Below are 25,164 nucleotides of genomic sequence, written 5' to 3'. Positions count from 1 at the left end.
AGAAAAGCATGAAAAAAGTACCAAGAAATAATGGCTTTAAGTGATAATGATAGGGAGGAATTTCAACCAAATTTGCAATCAAATGAGGCTCACGCATAGTAGCTATCTAGGTCTTGCTCCAGACCGTTTTTGCTCTACAGATCTGTGAAGCTTAAAGGAAAAGACAATTTTTAAAGAGGTTTGAGGGAAAAAATTTACTATGCAGATACCCAGACTAAGCCAACAAACTGCACAGTTACAACTGGGGGCTTTGAATGTGAGGTGTCAAGTGTAGAGACCAGACCCCAGCTGTGCACGCCCACCTCCTCCTGCAACCAGCACAGAGGAGGAGGGACTTTTTCCAGAGAGGTTAGGACACTTTTGACTCCTAGGCAACTTGAGGTCAGCAGTGGAAAGCAGGACACACTCGACTCACTAACAAACTCCTGGAGTCAGGTCCACTGACTCCCACTCCAGGGAGTGCTATAACTTCGAGAGAGAAGAGCAGATCTGGGACAGGCAGCTGGCCACCAGCACGCTGGACCTGTCCCATGCCTTCACGACCACCATCACTGCTCCCCTTCCAGCTTTCCGAGTCCCTCAGACCCACAGAGGGGACAGCAGAGGCAGAGGTGCCAAGACACAGGGGATGTAGGAAGAGCAGGAGGAAGAAGGTGGAGGGCAACAGCCTTGGCAAGCCGAAGTTGCTAAATGCTGTAACTAGATGGTCAGACTTTATTTCACAGATTTTTGCCCCTGTCCCTGGTCCCTTATCTTATATTGGGACAGCTAAATATTCACATGTATACATATAGTTTTCAACCTTATACTGTTAAAGACCATCCTTGTATCTTTTTGGTCTAATTTTCCAGAATCAGTCTGAGTTTTAATCCCATTGAACCCTTTCATCCAACATGGGTTGTTTACTATCTACACCTTGTTTCAGAAGGGCAAATGTGCTACAAGTGATACAAATCTACTTTAATTATTCTCTAGAAAAATAATCCCCTTTTGTTTCTCTAAATGGTACTGAAATGTGAAATTAATACAAAAACCACAAGTACACAGAGGTAATGAAGGATGTTTCTGCTAAGCTCTGTGGCACCTTATTTGTGCTTCGTGTAGAGTGCTGAACTAAGTAAAAGCTTGATCTGCATCAAATGTAGTGAACTTCACTGACTTCCTTGAAGATTTATAAACGAGAGGCCAAGGAGTCAGGCTGCAAGGCTGCTTGGCTGCATGAGTAACAGTGAGAAATTCCCCCAGTCATTCTGGCATGATGCACGGGAGATGGAGATGATCAATAAATTCCAAATCACTTGCTTTATTTTCTCTGGAAAATTTTCAGTCTGGTATACAAATAAACAACTACCATGCAGATCCAAACTCCAAACATAAGAAAAAGCAAGGGAATTAAGAGATTTGCACATATCTTGTGCACCATGTTCCAAGAAAGGCCCCAGAAGTAGCCCTTTGTTGGAGAAGGTTACGAAGGGAAGGAAAAAAGGCAGTGTAAAGGTCCTTCATTTCATCTCATACACAATACCATATGTTTTTGCACGCTTCATTAATGCTCCCTGGTTTACTGACTAGAAACACACTGAGTCCAACCTTCAGGGGTCAGCAGTGTTCAGCATATCTATGAACTGTGCTCTAGGCGACTGTGGGGACTATGGCATAAGGGCTGACTCTGCACAGTATTAATCCTGCAGTTTTAGGTTGGACAGTTTGGAATCTGAAAACCAGCTAGGTACAAATCATCCCCCATCTCACAAATACCACCAATAACCTGTACAGGGCTCTTCTCTGAAATAAAGAAGTATTTCATTCAGAGGGTGCACTTAGAAATTACTCTTGTAAATAGATTTTCTAGATTGCAAATTCTCTGTTTACTCATAGCTTTGAAATGAGATAAATACAGTAGCCTTTCCTGAGCTTTTTAGTCAGAGAGTCCTGTGTCTTATGAGTGATAACATTCCTTTTTGAAAAGCCCAATACTATCAGCCTATCTTTATGTTCTTTGGAATAAAACTTGCTAAATTCAGCAGAGTTTCTGTGGCTGTGCTGAAATACAAACAGTATAAAGAAAGGCTGATGCTTCACTGTCTCATTTTTTATGCCCAGTGGTCTTTCATAGACTGTTCTGCCTGAATTTGAGTTTTAGTAGATTACCTTCAAATTAGAGGTCAGGATGTACTTACAATTTAATGCCTTATTCCACTAGAAGCCTAACAATTTAAATGCAAGGGAGCAAAATCTTTATAGTTTTGCTCTGTCTTGACAATGTGCTGTTTATGAACTCTTTTTAGCATACACAGGCATACACGCATGCAAAGCCAAGAGACGGAAGTGAAATGACTCAAACAATGACTCTTTCCTGTTACAACATTATTGCTATTCCAGGTTTTCTTATTCTTGTTAAAGGACAGTGGATTGAATAAAAAGGGAGTAAGAAGTGTGACGGATAGGAAAACAAAATTATGACAGTATAATAAATTAATGCTTACCATTTCCTGAGTGTTTGCAAAATCTGCCTCTTTCGAGCTACACTGCACCAAAAGCATTATAATATTAATCAGGACAATACAAAGGAATACATATTTGTATCAAAATCTACTTAAGAGTACTGAGCATTTCTGCTCCCTAAAAACAAAACCAAAATAAAAACAACAAAAAAAGAGGAGGTTTTCATCTCGTTGAAACAGTACATGATACACTACTAATGCTTCTGCATATACAGGGGTATGTTGACATCTGGTTAAAAATACAGTCTGAGCCTGCACGTTGTCTTGCATGCACAATTTTTTTGCATACAGAATAAACTACTCTTTATCTGAGAATTACAGCCATAACCCCTCAAGGTATTTTTATTTGACCTCGAACGAACATGAAAAAGGGGTTCACAGAGCAGCCATTTCTTTGCTATTTCTGCAGCATCTCTCAAGGCAGTGGCAGTGCAGTTTCAGCATAGAAAGTGTTAGTGCTTCTGAAACATGTTATTAGAGTAAATCTTGAACTGAACTTGACTTTATTTTATATTTAATGACATGATGTCAAAAGTACTTTGATCTGCATTAATGCAGTTGCTGGAATAAAATTACTTTCAGTCATTTAGTGTTTTGATACCACAGTTAGCTACACCATCCAGTCTTCAAGAACTGATGCTCTTTTACACTGCAATCTGTCTCTCACCCCTGTTATCCCTAGGAGACTTACCACAAGAGAGTAACATATCTTGAATCCAGGTTTAGCCACAAAGTAGTCATCAGATTTGAAGGTTATCTTTATGTGATTTGTTCTTGATGTTATTCTTGGAGGTACTTCCTTGTGTCCGCACCACCGTCCTCGAATAACTGTGCTGGTCTCTGATACATCTTCCACTTCCACAAAGTCATACCTTAAAAAGAATATGAAGAATTAGTTTTTGCTAACTCTGGTTACAGAGGGTGCTTGCAAATTTACAGGAGCACAGCTGGAGACATAAAGACAACTGTTCCCTGTTCTCCACTCCAAAACATCAGACTAAATATTACAAATGGTGGACACGCTCATGTGGCACAAAATAAACTAAGCTGCAAACTACTGCCTGAGTGCTCAAATGACTGATTTCTGTGCTTCTGGAACATGACAGTATTTGCTACCACATTAAAATAGCAGTAAGAGGCACTTGCATGTGCTTAGTATACAGTAAGCATACGCATTGCGTTTCATGTGGTGGGTAAATAATTTAGAGACCTGATAAAATATTATTTAAGGCACGCTGCCCAACCTGAACAGCTGCAAGCACTTGTGCACTTTCTGGTGGTTGCCCAGCTCCCTGCAGCAGCAGCCACAGGCTCCCGCCTGCTGTGTCAGTAGGAGGGCTAGAGCGGGGCAGCCGCTGTGCCAGGAGCAAAGGGAGATGCTGGAGGGACACAGGGCAGTGCATGCTGCTGAAAGGTGCTTTTTAGGACCTTCCTTGTAGGTGGTACATTGCTCCTGTAGTTGGTTTGGAAAGATTTATGTCCAGCTTTCAAGCAGGAAAGTATGCAGCCGCTCTGTGTGCTGCAGTGCGGAGTACAGTTATTAAGCTGGAGAGTAAAGAGGACAGAGAATACAGTTCTGATCTTACTAAATCTATGACAAAATGTCTCTCAATATCTTTGGAGATAGAATTAGGCCCCACACTTTGCAGCCAGAGAGGCAGAGGTGATTACAAGAGGGGCAGGTTGAGTGCCATCCTCACGGTACAGTTAAGCCTTAAAACTCTGGAGGTCTTTATCAGGAATGTTTTCTATTATCAAAGCATCTGCTCTGTCCAAAGAGGGAGTTCAGAACTGTTAAGTGATTCTTGCTAGCAATGCACTGCTTCCCACTCCCAGGTCTGCGGGCCAAGTACCCTCCTCACTCAGTTGTGGGAGCTGAGTAGCTCTGTAAATAACAGACCTGCTTTTCTTTTTCTGCTGAGAGCCCATGAGAAAAAACCCATAAGTACTATGTGGTTTGAGAATATCGACCCTGGTGCTTTTATATTCACCAGCCCCAAACTGCACAGAACAGAAAATAACAGTTCCACCCTGACTGAATCACTTAAACCTGTCCGAACTCTGCTGAAATATTATTTCTTTGTAACACACCAAAATTTAGCTCCAGGCAAGGGTAAACATGTCTCAATCTCTCTCCACTATCCCCAGCTCCCAGTCCCTGGTGGTAACAGATGCAGTACCCAGCAGAGCTCCCAAGAATCCATTCCAGCCCCCCGGGCAGCACAAAACTGAACGCCTATTGCAACACAAGGGGTTGTTCAGCAGAAGAAAACCTTGTAAACTTTGGTGAAAGCTGTCCTGACTGGCCTCCCCACTTTTGGAAGCCAGAAGCCAGACTAACTAGCAAAACCAGGGAAAATCCATGGACTTTTGAGATGGGCTTGTATCTCTTTCAACAGCAGAGGTTTTGCTGCAATGATCATGGAAGTAGGTGTATTCTCAGTTGCTTCTGTGCATCCAAGGAGCCTCAGCGGCTGGGTAATTTAATTGCTTTTCAGAATCATCTCTTATCAAGAGCCTGTGGAAATGCTAACAGCACTTCTAGAACATTCTGTAAGACCTTGAATATTTCCTCTCCTTCTTCAGAAGCTGGGAAGAAATATAGCTCTGCTAAAATACACCTTTGCATTCCTCAGCCTGAATGAATTTCAATCAGTTCAGTCTTAATAGTATGCAAATTACAATAATTAGCATTAATGAAAAATCGAAAGAAAACACTAGGAATTTTCTGGAGAAAAAACTTAAGGTCAAAAGCAAATACAAAAGCAAGGTAAGGTGCAGAGGTCCTGAATTACTTTTTCAGTATGCCCAGCCTTCAAGCATATGCTCAGCTCTCGGCATTCATTTCAGTTAAAACAGTCCTGGCTGTCTCTCTAAAGCAGCACTGCAGGGATTGTCAGGGACTGAAGTTGCAGAAAGGATCTAGTTTTGAAAAATATATTGAGCACTAGCAAAAAATCTAACTGCACACAGTACTTAGCAGATTTAAAGCTATCACAAGCTATCTGACCAAAAACTTCCTCACTCTGGAAATAATACTACCCAAATAAAGGTCTTCCAGAAATTCTAGGGAAAGCTTTATGGCAGAAAAGGATGTGGTATTTCTCCAGCTTCTATAGACACTATGGATGATGGAAGGTCTTTGCTTTTCCCTGCATTCTAAATTAGCTGCTCTGGAAAAAGCAGGCAGCCTGTCTTCCAAGATGTTCTCCAAGCACATAATGCCAGTAACAGCTTGACTTTACCTCACTGTGCCACCACCTTTCATGGCTTTTGATAGTGAATACTTCATCTTTTTTCCACAGTAAATTAGCCCTCTGTTTCAAAGTTGTGATGCTTTAAGGTCAGCTACAGTTTATCCACTATGTAAATATTAACAGGCCGCTTCTGTGTGCATTAGGCTCTGAATCTGGGAAAGCACTTGGGGTACTGGGAGGTTACTGTTGTTACTGACTCTGCTGCTGATCTTGGACCAACATCACCAGAGCAGAGCAGACCTGCCAAAGAGCAGGGAAGGAGAGCCAGTTTTAGGCTGCATTCTTTTTTTACTACATGGAAAACAAACCTGCAGGAACGGTTCTCTCTATCAGTAATGCAGAAAATTTAACAAAGTAAAATAAAGGAAAAAAAGTCCACCCTGTAAGATGCCTGCAGAGATGCCAAACCCTACAAATACAAATTAATTGACAAAGATAAGAAGAGGCTGGGTGTGCAGAAACACTAACAACCCAGTTCTCTGCACAGATAAGGTGTAAGTAACAACATGACCAGGCAGAATTGGAGGCTGAGACTTAAGCATTTTATATAAGTAGCATCACAGCAATCTGCCTTTTGGAGGGCATGGGAGCCTGTTTTCTCCCACAGAATAGAGAGCTGAATAAAAGAAATATAAACACATGGATTTATACTGTTTTAGTGAATGTTGGCAAGACTCACCTCTGTACTCTACTAATGCAAAGCAGTTTATCCACCTAGGTTAATCAGTCAGATCAGCTGAGCTTAAGGTCACTTCTGCTTAAAAGGGGAACCAAAGAAACTGGGATATAGTAGGGCATGCTTTAAGAGATTTATATATATATATATCAGCATGCACCAGCACACTGATGTTTGTGGACCTATATTTAATAGTTTTAAAAGGAACTGTAGCAGTGAAGAGTATCAATAAAGACAAGCAAGTACTTTGAACATAATTATATTTCTCAATGCATTTTTATCTGTCCCTCTCACCCCAGTATAAATGCTTACCTACTCACTCAAACCTCCTAGAGCCCTCCACCTACTGAAAAAGATGTTTCTTGCCTGGCTGAAACATGACAGCGGTGATAGAGGACAAAATCCTATTAAAGTAGTACCTGTGTTGTCAGATAGCTGGATTTGAGCATACAAGTACCTTGTGCTTAAAAGCTATAGAAGGACTAAAACCTGAGAAAACTGCTTCAGGTCCAGGAAAGCTCAGTTTATTTATAAACTCAACGATAAATTTCAGCTGGGAGGGCCCCTTAAAGGTCTGTCCTCCTTGCAAGGACATCCCAGACCCAGCCAGAGATGCCCTGGTTTTGCTCTGCAGTCTCATGCCAGTGAGCTCAAACGAGGTCTTAAGGAGCCCTTTGCAAACTTCCACTTGCTACTCACCTGCAGATCTCATTTTCAGGTTCCTCCAGTCCAAACTGATTATCAAAAGCCAGCTGGATCCTGGTGCTCTCTGGGGAGTGGAGCCGCCATGTCAGCAGGAGGTTCCTGGGGTAGCTGCTGGGGAAGCGAGGACTGTGGATGCAGCCATTCCCTGCCACGCTGATGGTCTCTTCTTTTCGGTACAAGTCTGTGAGGTGATTGCTCTCTGTTAGTAGTCACAACTTGTAGAAATTAGTATGTTGTTCCAGTTACAGGAAGGCAAAAAACACAACAGTTTATAATACAGCACAATTATTTGCATTTCAAGTCTATAAAAAGTTGGGTCTAGGAGCAATTATTATTAAATAGGAAGTACAGTGTATTTTCTCTTAATTCAGTCCCCTATTAAACAGTAAGAACAACAGAACTCAATATATAGACTCTTTATTTTATAAGAAATGTATCATTATTTTTTTACATTTATATTGAGTATATAATTTCCTTCTCACCACTTTGGTTTTAAAACAGAATTAAACTTTAATAAAAGCTGCAAGCTTGAGAACAATGAAGTAAGACAGACTGAAATAAAAAAGGTAAATAGCCCTGCTTCCCAAATTTTGTGCTCTGGGGAGCAATGCCCTCTGAACAAAACCAGCAATGAAGGGCTGCAGGAAAGTGAGTATGGGTGAATTTAAATTTCTTTACTGTGTCTAAGTATTTCCTCCCAGAAACACGTGTCAGGTCACATTTTGATTTTATTTATACGGTGTGAACCATTTGCTGCCTATGATCCAGTACCACAAACAGATACTCCATGCTTATACCGATGTAACTGAGGCCAGATTCTGTCCCAACAATCATCCTACTCAGTAATTTCAAGACAAATAGCCAAGTCTTTACTTAATTAAAATTCCACAACTTCTGCCTGAGCAAATATTCAATTGTTCCTAAAGTTTACTTATACTGAGGTAAAGTCTCTGCTGCTGTAAATCCCTGGCTCCAAGGATTACAGGAACTTTGGCAAGACCCAGGTCTCTAAAAGTCAAAATGTCTTCTCAGTTGCACCATACACTTGCATGGCCCAGCTGTTTCTGACACTGGAATTCGGGTCAGTTTGCATCAAAGAACTGCGAACAACCACTCTTCCGTGCATTAACAACTTTAGTATGGGGAAATGTTGAGGATTAGAAGGCTCCAAGGCAACATGGAGACCACGGCAGGTTTCAGTTCCCAGTCAAGACACACACCTCCGAGCCTCCACCTGTGGGACAGCTACCTGTGCTCCCTCCCCACATGATGTATGGGGATCAACATGAATTTGGACACTTGTTTTCATGTAAACACCCAACTCTGGTGTCTTTATCTTAAACTGAGCATCACTCTGCTGAATGCCAGGTCAACCTCCAGTTCCACCGCAAGCAATAGAAATAGAAAACTGGTGCCATCTCCTGAATTTGGCTACTGAGGAAGAATAAATGAGGGAAAAATATCTCCTCCAAGCAATTCTGTGAACACTGGAAACATGAAACCAAACCAACCAGCCTCAGCCATCTGTCACACACACTAATCTAAGTCTTCACTCTTAAAATAAAATCTAACGTGTGACTGAAGTTTTCTAAGCTCTTTATATAAAATAAATATACTTGTTTTATGAATGCTCATTAAAAACAGGAATCCAGACAAATGGTACAAACTTCATGATTAGCACATCTATTTTTCAGGTTGCTTTTCACTGCTTCCTGGCTGTAAATACCTCTCTGCACACAGCTGTAAGCAAAGCATGGTTGTCTAACAACAGTTCATTGTACTCTTCTGACAGGGAAGTAATTCTAGCTTCCAAACAAGCCGAAACTCAGAAGACAAAACTCCGTGTTTCCTATAAAACTATTTCCACAGATCTAATTGTGACATCTTTCTAAGATGCTTTCACACCCTGAGCCACCCTTTCGAAGCAAATGCATTCCTACCTCACAAAGTGCAGAACTAGCCAGTTTTGTTTTGTTCTGCTTTGACCAAACAATTTGCATTGGAAAAGTACCAATTTGGTAAAAATAAAGACCACCCACCTATTAGTTTTGTTGTGATTTTCATCACGGACATCTACGCTGAAGTCTGTTTTGTATTTGCTTTTATTCTAAAAAAAGGGGAAAAAAGACATCTGTGGGGTTTTTTTTCCCCTAATCTGGAATGAAACAAAATGTCCAGCCAACACTACTGAGCTCTTACTGAAATGCTGAGGACCTTTGGACTCTGAAAACACCCAGTACATCAAGAGAACAAGATATTTCACAGGACTTTATCCAAAATTTCCAAGAAAAGGGATAAAAATAAAACAGACGATGATAACAAATTCTAGTGGAAACAACCATTCCCTAAGTCAGAACAAAAGTTACTGCAGTAAAACATGGCAAAACTCCTCCTGTGCCTGAGAGTCCTTTACTCTTCTTTCTTGGACAGCAAACTATTGCCATTTTCCCTCTGTCACCATGCATTTCACTGTGTGGTTCAATCTGGTTCATGATTCTGAGGGAAAAGTTCCCTTTTCCCAGGCAGTCCTAGCACAGGCTTTACCCTGGTGTCGTCAGCTGCTGAAATTAGAGTTCTGGGGACAGTATCTCTTAAATGTGCTCATACATATACCCCCAAACAAAACATGTGTGCACTTTACACAGCACACTCGCTGAGAATGAACACTACCTGTGCTCTTGTACACCAAGAAGAGGGTCTGTCATGGCTTTTCATTTAACTTCAACTCTGAATCCCACAGACCATGGTGCTCCACCTGCAAGTCAATCACACCTGACCAAGACCAGGGCTGAAATGTCATGGCTGGCACAGCTCTGCAGTATCCAAGTTGAACAGGTACACGGTGCAATAGAGCTGCACGTGTTATGAAGCTTAAAAATCAAAGCACAGTGACTTGTTATTTGTATCATGGTAAATGCAGCAGTTATAAAGTCATTTTAGAGGAAAGGCTGGAGAGAAGCATGGGGAGAAAATTCTCACTATAGTAAAATAAGATATATTCAAATATTGCACTCTGAGGAAAAGTTTGTTCTACAAAGGAAGAAAGTATGTTTTATGAGAATGACCATAAGTACTGTTTCTATAGCCTACATGGGATGAAATCTAAAGCTACTTGGAGCCTTCCCCTGACACTGGAGCAGACTCTTCTGGAGCTCGGAAACAGCCTGATTCCCTCTCACCTCCCTCACCATGCACTAAATTACAACCTGAAGTGGTGTAGCCAGCTCTGGAATCAAACACACTAGAATCTTCTAAGGGGATTTTCATTGGGATTTTACAGTGTAATCAGGCTTAGATAGAACACAGTCAATCCAGACTCGCTCTCAAGAGGTTGGCTCCTTGTGAATCATCGAGCATCTGGGAAACAGATGCAGGAGATGCAAGCAACTCCCACACTTTTTGTATCAACAAAGCTATGAGACTAAAATAAGACCTTTCCAAGCAGACAAGCATTGTCCTCATCAGATACACTGGAAGAACTCATGGAAATTACACATTAGGCAAGGGGAAAGTCAGGATAAAAACCACTTAATAAAATATATAGGCAAAGGGAAAGACAGTGCATCTTTCAAGGCACTGAACTGTCCCATGTTGCAACACAACACAGTGCAGCACTACACAGTGTCCTCAATGTCACATTCTAACTATATTCTATAACGCTTCATGGGAGTAAATAAAACATGACAGTGCATAATGCACTGCCTGTCACATTTACTAAAAAGCATATAAAATCATTTCACAATGAATAAAAGCAGGTGTTAAGTCATAAGACAAAAAGGCCATTTAGACCATACACAGAAGGAGGATATTCTAGATGGCAGGAGGCACAAACATATCCTTGCACTGGGGGAGAAAAACTATCTCATAAGGAAGATGAGTGGGAAGGAATCTAGAAGACATCCTTTTTGTGAGGCAATTCCCTGTAGAGATTCTGAACTAATTGGGAAGCAGCTTGTTCTATATTTTATTTATCTGAACTAATCTCTCTTTTTTTTCTCTTAATTCTTTTGCAACCACTAATTTTAAACATATTGGCATACATGATAGTCCAGCTGTCCAAATTAGAGGAGCACCCATTTAAGTGCTCAAGGCAGCTGCATTTTCTGAAGCGCTTGCCTTCGTCCCCCTGCAAGGAGTGCAGCTGGGTGTCAGAGTGGGAGCTGGGAGGTACAGTTCAATATTCAGGAAAATGTGCTTGTCTCAAAACTGTCCCCACCACAGGTGCCCAGCACACCCAATGTTTCCCTTTCCCAGCTACGCCATGCTACACGAACAGCAACAATCAGAAACACAGATCTCATCCTGTGTTTTCTCCGGATGCCTGCACTTCCTTTGGAGCTTTAGCAGAGTATCAACACTTTCCTCTTAAAGCTACTCCTCCTAGTCATGACATGCCTATTACTACAGACAGAAGTCTGATTGTATCATCATCATCATTCAACAGAAAATGAATTCTTTCACTAAAACAACAGTCATAATACAAAAAGAACCCCAGCCAACCCAAAAGGCAATTTCTACCTGATAATAGCTAATCTGACATCTGTTCTAGGATATATCCAGCAAGGAGAGTCTGTAAGTGTCAACTCCTTTAGAAAGAAGAAGAATTCAGAAAATAACCTTGTCTAAGGACCTAACCAACAGTATGGAATACTTAGTTTCACTTAAGGTTTCTGCAATTTCAGCTTCACTTCCTAAGGTGTTGTGTGTAAGCTTGCTTCTTTCTTCCCCTTGGGGAAGTTGTCCAACCAACACTGATACAGTGGTAAAGGCTGAAAAAATACCATACTCTGACATGTTTTATGACAAGAAATATACCCTCTGAAATGCCATGGAGTGTAATCTGATGAGCTCATCCTCTGGTACCGCTGAGGAGAGAGTTTCTGAGAACCATGGTGAAGTTCATTTTACTAGTTGTGAAAGTATTTGTTATTTCAGGAAAGGACCTTGGGATTTTGCATGTGGGAGTTTTCCAGATATAACTCTCCACCCCCATGGCTGTTGTCTTCAAAAAAAAAAAAAAAATACAGCAGTCAGTGGTTTGCCACCAGTTTTTAAACAAATGAGATAACCTTCAGGGAGAATAATAGCTCTTCAGTTCCTCCAGTTGAAAATTAGCCTGATCTAAATAGCTGAATCCACAGAGAAGCAAAGAACAGTAAAACACTTTTGAATCCAGACCACAAATCAGTTCATCTCGGGGACAGGCATGCCAAGTGAGCTGTATTTATGGCAGCCTGTTCAGACAGTCACTGGCTTTTTTTTTTCATTCCCCACCCTCCTGCAATAAGCAGAAACTTTACTTGTTATCCATAAAGTTCTGCGTAAATCAGATGAAAAGATGACAGAGTTCATTGTCAAAATAGCATATTCCATAGCTGGTCACATCTTGTTGGGAAGATGTAAAACTGTAAGGTCATTTTCCTTGTTAAAAATGGAGGTTTTCTGGATTTGCATTTTTATTTTTTGTGGGTTTGTTTAAGTTGACATAAACAATAAAATAAATCCTTGACAGTGAACACAACATCACCCTTCTGCTCTCTAATGCAGAATATAATACCATGTGGTAGTACCAGTCCTAGACATCTCTGCCCTTTTAACAACAGAGGCCTAACACACCTAAGTCAGCTCTGCTCCTACCACGATTCATCAGCAGTTCTCCAAGAAGGCAAACCAAGGGAGGGAAAGAACTGAAATGGTCAGTGATGAAATGGGCACAGCACAATCCCAGCCAGGCTAAAAGTTGCAAATTGTCTCTTGTGGAAGCATTAAACTGAGAAACAGCCAATCTGGTATAAGGATGCATATTTAGGAGTATATTGGGATAGTGGATCCATCTAAAACATCACTTCAAGTTGCTTTCAGCTTTATACAACTTCAATAACCCCATTTATTTTAAGGACACAACAAACTTATAGTTGAGCTCATACTTAAGGAGTTTGCTGGATCAAAACCCAAAAAGAAGAGAACAGCATTTTAACACCACCTCATGTGTTACTTACCATTCAGCAAATGAGCAATTAAAAAGTGAACCTAAATCCCACTGGAGTTGATAAAAGACTATCAGTTTCATTGGTTTGCCACTGGACTTCAAAGAAGAAGCTCCAGGTACCTGCTCCTTCTCTTATCAAGAGGCCTCTTCTTTTTATCAGGAGCATGAAAGATACTCCAGGCAACATCAGAGTTCGTATCTAAAGCACGACCTGTTCTGTCACAGAGGCAATATCAAAAGATGATTTCAGCAAAATTCAGACCTCACAAGCAATCAGCTCCCTCCAAGTCCCTGAGCTGTGTGCAGATTATTGCTAGAAGAATATATCCATAGAGGATTTACCAAAGAAACAAAAAATTGAGCTGTACTCGAAATAAGCAAAATTAGCCAGTGCACAACACCAGAATAGAAGGCATCAAAGAATGAAAACACTCCACACACCTAAAACTCAATTCAGAACCATCATCCATTTGATAACAGAATGGTTAGTAGTCTGCCTGTGGTTCTGTGCAGAGCAACCCCACTAGTCTTGGTCAATCTGTGGTTGAACACGACCTCAGCAAAGACCCCTCATGAGAATATTAAATGAGCAATTGATAAGGAAGTCCAGGCACATAATTCAAAGAGACAGCCTGTCTCTATGCTTCTCACTATAAGAAGCATGATTTTATTTACATTTAATAATACTATTTTCCCCGTGAAGTGGTCACCATCATAACTGCACTTTGCATACAGAACTAAAAAACAGTCCTGAAATGAAGAACAGGTGGGACTCCATTTTGGTGCGGTGAAGGTTGTAACTCTCCTTTTGCCCACTTTGGTGGGGGCCTTGCTCAGTCTTTCACAGATGAATACTAAGAAAACAATTCCTTAATTATTTTTGCAAAGATACCACACTCAGTGATGTTTGCTTTTAGCAGTGACTTATATTATTTGCTTTTATTTGACTTCTTGATAGAGATTTTTCTCTACACAAAAGAACATACTGAATATCTTACAGTAAAGCAAAAGTGTCTTTAGAAAAGTAACATATGTTAGGCCAACATCTAAAACACTTTTTCAGCTGCTAGTTCTTTCATGATGGGTGGTAGTGTTGCAGTGCATCTCTCTGTTGGACTCTTAAACCAACAGCAAACTGAATGTATTTTTTTCTTGGGATTTCATAATTAAGTATGAAAGAGGAAAATGTGGATATCAAGAATATGTAGCTCTAATGATGTGCAGTAAGACTAATGCATATATCCCCATGATCATGAGCATAAAAACACATAAAACCTTGAGAAACAGTTGAGAAAAAAATACAGAGGGAAATGATTCTCCTGGCGCTGCAAAGAGCTTAAGGGAAACATGATAACTGAAGCAGATGTTTGCAGTGAGTGCCAACATCTTTGGAAGAAGGCTGGTACATAAAACTTGTGTAGTGTCTTGGACAAGATGATGCCAGGTAGAGACACAATTGCTATTAAGCACAAATAGCAACGCTGGATATCGGCTCATACTGTTTTGCAAAGAAATAGCACAGTGTGGACTTAGACACTCAGAATCTTCCTGTTGAGGCAGTGGCTTCAAGAAAGTAGACTTTTATGGGAAGCTTCCTTCTAATTCTCCTGGTGCAATTAAAGTTTATTCCTTTTCAGTTTTCCCTTCATTATTTTTCAATTTTTTACAACCAAGCAAGGACTTTTTGCCTCGTAAGTCTGGCATAGCTCAAAACTTAAAAGAGAATTTTTTTAAGATATTGTTTTAGAAACTGTTTCACTCAAGCACTTCTAAGTCTGAAAAAGACATGGAATTTCCTTATAGAAAGAAAAATGTTAGCAGAAGGAAAAAGAAAATTCAGTCAAAAGGGAAAAGGCTTCTCATGTTGAACATATTGTAGCAGATAGGCAATTAGAGTGGGGGTCACATGTTGGAACATTAGGCAGTAAAAGAAGATCTGTTTCAAAAGAAAAATCAAGGCAATTTTCTCTTGTGATGTGAATTTCCTTATCCTCTATGTCAGCACTGGAGATCCGAAATCTCTGAAATGGAGTGAAAGGTCGCTTCTTATAATGGAAAGTCTGGCAGTAGTATTCGAACAGACATCCTTTGCTTGGACTGTGTTTGTCACGGACATGTTTTTTGTCTCTTAGAGTCCATATATCAACCAACTGTGCAAAGATAAATGCTTATGGGGATATTTCAGTTCCTCTAAGGCCGGTGCACTAAATACCTAATAGCTTAAAGTTACCTAAATATTTTTAAAAAAAGGCAGATCTCATTGTATTAAAATATGACTGTTGGTAGTCTGTTCCTTCTTCTGCAGTAGCCTAACAGCTAAAGAGTGAACTCTATTCCAGACAATATCAGGACACAGCTTAATCTCCTCCAAGGAAACAGGAGCCTGTGTTGTGATTCTTCTATTTGCTTTAGAGAATTCAGGTCACTTCTGTCTTGTCTCAGGGGATGGATGGGTTCTGAATGCTGCTTCAAAGATGGCTTGTCCATTTTCCAAGGAATGGATGGAGGTAAAATGCAGAAGAAATTCTTGGCACAAGGACCAGGACTCAAGATTTAGCCAAAGAAGTAAAGACCCAGAAGCTTTTCTACTTTCTACTCCAAGGCACTCTGTCATGAGTCTCTGACAGTTTAGACCAGAGAAGACCATGCCGTGGCCCCCTTTTTGCTCCCATGCCTCAGTTTTCTTCTGCTGAAAACCACAGCACTGGTGCAAAAAGGGCAGAAGGTACTGAGATCTTTTCCCGGCATGAAGGCAAAGCACGAGTTGGGCCACAGGGGTGGCTTTACATCATTTACATAAAACCCGTGTTGCGAAACAAAATTCCCAGTCTGGAAAGTAATTTAAGTCATGCACACTGAAAGTACTGAGAACTTGAAGTGAGGGGGATCTTTCCTGTAAGCGCTTAGGATTTTCTCTGGAGGTCTGGCATCAGAATGCTGCAGAGCTGTCATGTGGATGGATACTGCAATTCAACAAAGTTTCCAGGCACATAAAGTTCTTGGCTGTGGCCTTCTTTTATTGTTATGATACTCCACCAAAAGACCATCTAGACATTTCCTTAGTCCTTCAGCTAGGAACAAAACTACATGTGGTTAAAGTGCAGGAGAGCTCCTTCACTGCCAATATACAGGGACCAGCGTCCGGGAAGATGATACTGATGTGTATCAGCACAGCCCACAAGCTCAGGAGCTCCTGTGCCATAGGCACAACCATCTCTCATGCCAGTACAGACACATCCTGACCACCATAAGCCAAAACCAAAACTGGAAATGGAGCTGGTTCCAAAGGTTTGATTTACACACCTCAGCTTCCCAAGCCCTTTCTGGAAAAACAGCTGTTTGGCTGGTTACCAAGAGGAAGCGACTGGAAACATTCCTTCTAGGTTGTACGGGGATGTTGTTAAAAAAGGGAAGAGCCTAACCTACTCTTAGGTTTGTTAAGTTCGAGGCACAAGATATCGTGTGAGCAGATGAAAACACACTGAAACCTGCGTGGAGGCAATGATAACCAGGCCTTTGCTAAGACTCCACGGGGAGCAAACATTATGTATCTTTATGTTCTGAGCAGGGCTGAGTATACTGTTGGAAAATTAGGGTGTAATTAAACAATCCTTCACTTTCATGGACCTTCAATGAACTCTCACTTTTAAACAGAAATCTGGAGTCCCCCGTGCAATTGCGCTGGAGGCAAAGCCAAACTTCAAAGTCATCCTTTGACTGTGGATTCAGTGAAATGTTTGACTGAAAAAAAAAAAAAGAATTGAGCAGTTACAATGAAAAATTCAGCCAGCTTTGGCTACAGCTTTCACGAGCAGGAACACAGAGAGGCACATTTCACTCCTCCAACTTTCAGAAGACATGTGAGATGACTTAAGATTAACCAGCAGACACCATCAGCACCCCCTCACATTAAAGCTTCCAGAGAAATATGGTGAAACAATCAAACCCAGTTTGCCCCCACCTTGCTGAAAGCCTAAAGTTGAGGGGAAATGCCTGTAGATATCATGGCAGAGGATTTAAGGGAGCAATCTCAGGTTCTGCTTTACACTTTCTGATGTAGATTGCATTGCAAAAAAGGAGAGATGCACTCAGTGGTGGTACTCATGTGGCTGGAGAGCAGGGTGGACTTGGCTGCTTGGCTGAGGCATAACCAGAGTAGGTCCCCTAAGAGCATGTGGAACCCAAGAGATCAACGCTAGGCCACCAAGCCCTGCAGCCTGCAGGTGAAAAGGTCTAACCTCCATCTGTTTTGGACAAAGGGGACTATTTTACTCCTGCCTCACCCCAGTTCTGTGCTGGTACTGATGCTGCACATCTGGGTGAACAGAATGTGCTGAGGTCCTGTCTGCTCAGAGGGCACAGCTGTGTGTTGACTATTAAACACAGCTCCAAGCAGCTGTTTGGCCAAAGGGGAGTCAGATAAGAGGCTTATGTCACTGAGATAAAAAGGGTGAGAAAGTCCAATAAATACAGTACTCTCACATCATTTAATTTCACAAACACTCTGTATCAGAGCTACTGAAGGGAGACAGGGACATATTGCACCATTTCCTAGGAAAACTATTTTCCACACTAATGCTTGAAACGCAGATGGCTACCTTGTCACTTTCTCGACTACCCAAACAAGTGACTTTTACTCAATTGTCTTTGCATATTTTTTGGCATCTAGGATTACAGTCCAGTAAGACAAAAACCATCTCTACTTATAACAACAATGGAATAGACAATGTCAGAAAAATGTTTTAGTTCATGTGTTTGACACAAGAAAGAAAAAAAATTCATCTTGCAGAACATATATGAAAGTTGAATTAATGACAAATTTGGTGTCAAAATTGTATTTTTCTGATTTCTATTTATTGGCAAGAATTCCAGAGACCTTTTTGTTGTTTACACTTCCAACCTGCTTCATTTATTCCTGCTTAGTTTATCTCAGTCTTATTTCTATGGAAGACATGGAAGAATAGTCCATCAAAGGATAAAATGTTATACCTTTCTTGATTTAGAGACTTCAGAAGTCCTACTTAGCAGCAGACACTCTAGATTACTCTGTCAGAAGGAACAGCAGCAACCAATTTTGGATTCCCTGGGGTGAAATGTTCTGGATCTTTTTATAGTTTAGACTGTAAATAAGAAAATACCACAACTATGACCTTAAATATCATCTGGTATAAACTATATGTAACTGACAACTTTGGTAAATGATAGCTTCACTGTGTGTTACTAAAATCAGTTGTGAGCAGTGTAAGTACTCTAAGTAGCACTACTACCTATAATTTGCTGGCCTCTGTATTTATTTACTTTATTTAAAATGGTTAATTTTTTACATTTTCGTGGTGTTCCCCACCTCACATCAGCTCCATCCTTCTCAGACCTTCACTTCTGATTTCTTACTAAAACAAAATTCCCACTTGGTAAACCTCATGAGCTGTTATGGACACTGATACACTCCATAATTGGCTATTTATCCTCTCTGCTCACTGCTGCACTGGGCAGCTGCAAGGACCAGTGAGATGCTGGGCTTGGCTACAGCGGTAGGGGAGGGGAGCAGATACCAGCTCAGAGAGGCTGCCGGAGCACTGGTGGAATCACAGCGAGACATTTCATGCCACCTCCTTTCCACACAGCAGATTTACCAACACAGTCCTTGCCCTTCCATTGCACAAAACGTGGGGCACCATTTCAGAGCCATCACTCTCGCTGCATCACGGGCTATGAATAGGATGGAGTATGCAAGGGCACAGGCTGCCCACATCCATGCTCCTTCTGCCAATTACAGGTCTGTATGCATTTTTTAAGCCCACACTGACATATGCAAACACTACCGAGATTTGTGCAGCAAATATTTGCCAAGGAGAAGGCAATCCTCCTTCCCTCCCTTTCTCTCTCTCTCTCCCTCTCTGCCCAGGAGCAGCACGGTGAGTCCTGCCTTGCATGCACTGGCAGAAGGTGGTGGCATTCCCCAAAATGCCACAGGAAAGCCTAAAAGCCCAGCAGAACCCCAGGTTCCCACAGACTAAAGGTTTGTCTGCTACACAGCTGCACGGTAAAGGCTGAGAGTCTTCCCTGATTCATTCACTTTAATTAAGGGACTGGTGGTCCCGTACCTGCCAATTCAAGTCTAGCCACATTTACTTGGTTATTTCATACATAAAGCTTTAAATAAAAGGCTTTTCTTTTTTGTTCCTACTTTTTAATGGATGCAGAGAACCATTCTGTCAAGAACAAAACAAATGCCCCACTAAACCCATCTCAATGGACAATTTGTTTCTTCAATGGAGCCTTTAAGTAATCAAGAAAGAATAAACATAACATTCTCCTAAGAAATAAAATGAAAACACTCTAAAAAATACCCTCACTTCTCTGAAGCATACTAAGATGTTAATAAACTCAGCTCAGACATTTACAGAAGAAGCTTGCTCACCAAATCCATTTTCATGGAGCAGTAAGAAAACCTGGAACCAGACCACCTGCTTGTGTAAATCAGCAGCATCCCAACAGTGATCACAGTTATTTACACCAGCTGAGGATCTTACCAGAGCAGAAGGTGAAAAGGAGAAGAGAAAACTAATTCAAGGAGGAGCAGCAGCAGCAAGTGCCCAGTGCAGTGCACTGAACTCACAAGAAACTGAACTAAATCAGCTCACAGGGAAAATTCAAGGCCTGCCTGACCTATTAAACAGAGTTAAGAATTTATGCATGTTTTGAATTTGCAGGTTGAGTTGGGGAAAATTCCTAATTATATAAACATAGACTGAGTTGTTTGATTCAAAGGAAAACATTTCCATTTATTTCGAAACAAGTATTAATACATTGTTAATTTTTTTGTCATTTCCAAATTATCTTTGTACACAAATGTAATAGCTGAATTCAGCAAAATCTGTGAATTTTATTCAATCTTTTCACACTTTCAGTGCTGTTAGAATTTGCTGGGATCAGCAAGTCAGGCACCCTTGAAAGTCTCACTTAGGTGCAGTGGGGACTCTCATGTGATTGAAGAGAATATCAGCTCATCAACCAGTGCAAACCAGTACTGCTCATGGGACCCAAACGGAGCTTTCCCCCAAACAACATTGCTCCTGTCATGGCTTTTTCCTTTCCTGGTCACACCTTATAAACAAAATTTGTACTGTTGCACAGAGCTAAAGCACAGATTTTGAAGTAAGAATTTGACATTAAAATACATACTTTACCGTTTATAAAATCACTCAGATACCATACCATTTGTGGATTTTTAAAAGCTAATGTAATGTCTGTTACTGACATAAACACATAGATACTTTCAGGGCCTTATTTCAAAATTCACCTAAAATCTTATCAATACCAGATTCCTGTATATGATACTTGACTTTGGGTTGTTTTTTTCCCCCCCCCCTTTCTTTAATCATGTGAAATATTTCCATATGGCTTTAAAAAGACTGCTTTTAAGAAGCAAGTCCTGAAAGAAATGCTAACTAGTCATTAAAAGCCTAGGAATCAATTACATATGTGCTGAGTTCTTCACATTCTCCAAATACATGTTGCTGTTTTGTCCAGATGCAGAATTATCAGTCTTTGTGTACTATAACAATTAATGAAGAAATCCCAGGGCAGAAGGAGACAGCTCAAAAAAAAAAATTTGGAGGAGGTGGTTTCAAAAAAGTCCACTGGCAACAACACTTTGTTGAAAGAAATATTAAAGGAAAAAAAGTCAAGCCAACTACAGGTTTGAAAAAGAAAAACAATGGAAAGAGAAATTAAAAAAGCAGGGATTTATTTTCTTAAATGAGAATGAATAGAATGGATGTAGGGATTAACTTCTTTCTCCCCAAAAAGACAAGAACTCATAAACTACACCAATTGCTTGCAGAAAGTTTGCAGAGAACGACTTTCTACCAGAACTCAACACATGGCTGATTATGAGGAAGCCAGAAGACTGTATTTTCTCTCAGAAACTAAAGGAGCAGGACACAACGACTGTCAAAGCACTTGATGTTACCATAAATATCTAAAGTTAGTGGAAGGACATGAAAGAAAGTATTACTCTCCAAATTCAACAGTGGCAGATAAGAGAAGGGAGTTTTCTTGGCTGCTGGAAAAGATATGAGACATGTTAGCACTATAAATTATTAGCATCATGGTAGTAGCAGAAATATTGTTAATATAGAGTTACTTCCTGCAGAATAAGACCAAGGCTCTCTTATGGCAGGTGTTGACAAATAGGATGGGGAAACGACTTTAGTCCTAGGAGGCCATGTATTGAATAGATATCACCAAAGCAATCTAAATTTCCTTGGGATTCAGATAAAATTTGCAATTCAGGGACACTGGACACTGGATTGCTTTATAAGAAGAATCAATACATTCATCATTACTCCCATTATTTGTACTCCAAATTGTGGCTACATCCAAAAATATCACTTGGGTATCACATTTGTGCTACAATTCTGGCAGAACTGTATTTCTTAACTTCACTGTGAAGCTTCCACCTCTATTCTTAGGAACCTGTGAGCACCACACCTTCTGCAGGTCTTTACTCTTCACCTTCTGCCCCAGCCCACCTCCAGGAGATCCCAAATACTGACTGACTGGACACAAATTGTCCCTGATTCTGTGTTTGTAAGAGATAATAGTTATCTTCTGGCAGATTACAAAAGCCTTTCATCAGGCATGCCATGGAGCATCGCATACCATGACAGAAGTCAAAATGTTGATAGTTTGAATTTCTGTGCATGCAGAATTATACATTCACAGCCCTTTTTTTGAGAATCTGCATACACAGCTAAGACATTTCTGCATGCATGCCTCTGGGGATTTTTTTTTCCCCTAAATGAGTACATCTATGATTAAATTATAACAGTTTTCTACATAGCATTCTTAATGTTTAGACAGATTGATAGAAGAATATATTTTACTCCCATTACTTGAAAAAGCTCTCTTACTGAAAGTAAACAGTGATTAAAGAAAGCATAAACATTGCTTCATTCAGAATTAAAGCCACTTCAGCTACTTCTTTCGTAGAAGCTACGGAAAGAAGCGAGGCAGACGTGGTGCTGTTACTCCAGAGAATCTGCTCACAGCACAAATAATTTTTAAGTGTCGTGGTATTTTAACAGGAAGAAATGCAATTATCAGAATAGGTCTGGATCTCAATATGTTTTACTCTCCTGCTCACTTCCATCACCAACATGAACAAGAGAAACCAAGCAGACAGAACCTGAAAAACTCCAACAAAAATTAAGTTGCAATTAATCATTATGAAAGGCTCTCTTGTTATAATATCCTTTATTCTAGATTCTGTTTGATTACTGCAGAAGACACCCAATGGATTAACCACATTTTGAACAAAAAATAGAGACGTGGAGAGAAAAAGCCTCATTTTCTTGCCAAGCAGAATTAGGGGAGGACAGTATTAGTGAATGCTCATGTAGACTCCTTCTTAAGGCAGGATCTTACTCTTCTTGAAACTGTGCTAATTTCATCAGTAACAGGACTGGGCTCCAATTTTTCATTCATGATGGATTTTTGTTTCTGTGCTTCTTTTCTTCTCATCACTGCTTTATAGCTTGGAAAGATGTAAACCATATGAACAGATGGGATTTTGCTATACTAGTTAACATGTTGATCAATCACATCATCTGCTGTGTGAGCCATCCTTCTCCTCCATCCCCTCCTTTCACAATCACACAAAAAAACCCAGCAGACCTCTCGTATATCATTGGTCATGACGATAGGCAACACATTTCTCAATCTGCTCATCCCTTTGAACATAATAAGGTCTACAGAAGGTTTCCACACCTAACTTAACCACAGATACGCACTACTCAGGACAAAAACGTGGCGCTGGTTTCTGCTGTGCAGGGTACAATGCAGGATAGACGTGCCCACAGCTTCCTGGAAACCTTCCTCCTGGGCTGGCAGAGGAACACGCCACAACTGCCTGGGGACACCTTCAGTGACGTCTCTTCACAACATGGCTGTTGCTCTTAAAATGCATCATGGCAGCAACCTGTAGCCCTCAGGATCCAAGGTGTTCCCTGAGCTAGGCACCATATGGTCACACAAATCCCTTCTGCAAAAGCTGCCGTGATGACAACTGGCAGGACAGGAAAAGAGCTGGAGATGGAGCACAAAAACCAGATAACTGCAACAATGACAAGTGAGGGAAGAACATACAAAAAGCAAGTCATATTCACATCCATTACTAATTATATGCTCAGTGTTTGCCAGTAGAAAGACTCTATGTGGTCTGAGGGTAGAAAAAAAGTTTGCAAGAAAAAGTAACATTTTAAATTAGACTAACTGAATTTAAAAAATCAAAATGCCTTTGGGCACACAGGATTTTCATTGATCCTCTCTTTTTTTGTGTCCATGTCCCACTGGCGAGGTTTACAAGTGGATTTTTTGAGGTCTCCCTCCTTCTTGTGCCAGACTGGGGAGTGCAGGAGGGGCAGATGAAATACAGTCTCCAGACCACTGGGACCAGAACTTTTCTCCTGGAAGTGAGCACCTTGAGGAAAATGGAGAAGGGCTAAACCACTCCTGACTTAAACAACAGGCTTCTCACTGCATGCCAGTGAGATGTCAGGGCCGGACTCCATTTTTAACGAAACCCATAAGTAGAATCACACCTACTTTATTGCAAGCATTTTTAACAGTAATTAACACACATAGATTGCAAAGCTCTTCTAGCAGCTGTGATGCTGCTGTTCTCTAAAGATGCTCAGGAAGACATCACACTGCTCCCTGCCTTAAAAGCTGCTAATAAAAGCAGACTTTAATTCTGAAGTGCATTCAGAGCACATGGGGGACCAAAATCAATGCTTGGTCAAACACATCAAGGAAAACAACTCCTTGGCAAAGTAACTGTGTTTTTCAGACTCCTATGTGCTCTGTTCAAATGCTACTGAAGTCAATGCAAAAACTCCCTTGGGAATTTGACAGACCAAGAAAACAAGGAAAAAAAAATCAAATCCAAACCCAAAACCTTGACCAAAGCACATTTAAAATCCAACCACTATACAGCTCAGATTCTCTGGACCCACGTGTTTTAGTATGAGAATCAGATGAAGGTGCACAAAGTCCCTTCAGTTGGTGCACATATTAGTGAGAGAATTCTGCCAACCATCAAGATTTGAATAGATTTATCACTTCTGTTTAACGTTACCTGAAAGAGCTATAGCTTCTAATATTTAAACATCAAAGGAACTGAATATATCCCAGCAAAACTATTAATCTTTAAAGGCAGAATAAAGCCAGTATTTTCAACACAATGAGAAACTGACGATTTCTCTGTATTATCTTACTATTGTTCAATAATCTGTGTCCATTCAGGGGTAGCAGCACATGCTTAAAATATTGAAGAAAAAAAAATTGCATTCCAGCCGTGGCAACAGTATGGATGCAATCGACTCTTGACTTTGATTCTTTTGAAGGAAAAAGGCTGAAAAATGGGTCTGTATTTATGGTAAAAGCAGTGCAAAAGTAGTTAGAGAAAGATAGGAAGAAAAAATGCTAACATTTCCCCTTTTAAAGTGGCATCTGATCTTGAATATAAAGATTCAATTAGTTATAAAGCCATGTTTTCAACAGACCTTTTCATAAACCCATAAAGGAACAAACTCTAGCATTACATCAATAACTTTTATTTCACCTTTTTTTCATTTTTGTGAATAGTTTACCACTAGAAAGTGGTTGCAAAAAACATATCTTAAACTCTGAATTTCTTTTAAAATCTTGCAAAGTTTTCTTTAAAAAAATACAGGCAAAGAAATTAAAGAGAAGAGAAGCAGTGGACAGAATTCATAATATCAAAAATTACTGATCTTGTGTAAGCATTATGCACTATGTAAGAAGAAGGACTTGCTCCTCTTCAGAATACAATGTTTTTATGCAACTCATTCATTTCTCCTAGAGAGAAACCACAGGCAATGCTATTTTGGTATTCTTAACTTCATCACCAAATTGTGAAAATCATATGCCTGTTGTAGTCTTACAAGTATTTGCATTTTGCAACTGGGTTCAAATCATTCAGAGCATTTTTCTTATAACAATCAG

At 40.4% G+C, this 25,164-nt stretch overlaps 1 protein-coding gene across 4 annotated transcripts in view; it reads right to left on the bottom strand.

Moving 5' to 3' along the window:
• Positions 1-25,164, bottom strand: part of PDGFD (platelet derived growth factor D) — a 144,269-nt gene that overhangs the window by 55,028 nt on the left and 64,077 nt on the right. The window contains exons 2-4 of one of the 4 annotated variants that reach the window (XM_069014746.1): positions 7,137-7,341; positions 3,196-3,376; positions 2,487-2,528 (exon numbers count right to left, since the gene is read on the bottom strand). In XM_069014746.1, the coding sequence (XP_068870847.1) occupies positions 2,487-2,528; positions 3,196-3,376; positions 7,137-7,341 (428 nt within the window). The remainder of the gene's footprint in view (positions 1-2,486; positions 2,529-3,195; positions 3,377-7,136; positions 7,342-25,164) is intronic. The other 3 variants (XM_069014754.1, XM_069014758.1, XM_069014767.1) reach the window with 3 other exon arrangements.

The sequence above is a fragment of the Aphelocoma coerulescens genome, chromosome 1 (assembly GCF_041296385.1).
Source record: "Aphelocoma coerulescens isolate FSJ_1873_10779 chromosome 1, UR_Acoe_1.0, whole genome shotgun sequence".
Lineage (NCBI taxonomy): Eukaryota > Metazoa > Chordata > Aves > Passeriformes > Corvidae > Aphelocoma > Aphelocoma coerulescens.
The sequence above is the reverse complement of the archived record's forward strand: the minus strand, read 5'-3'. Positions and strand labels throughout refer to the sequence as shown.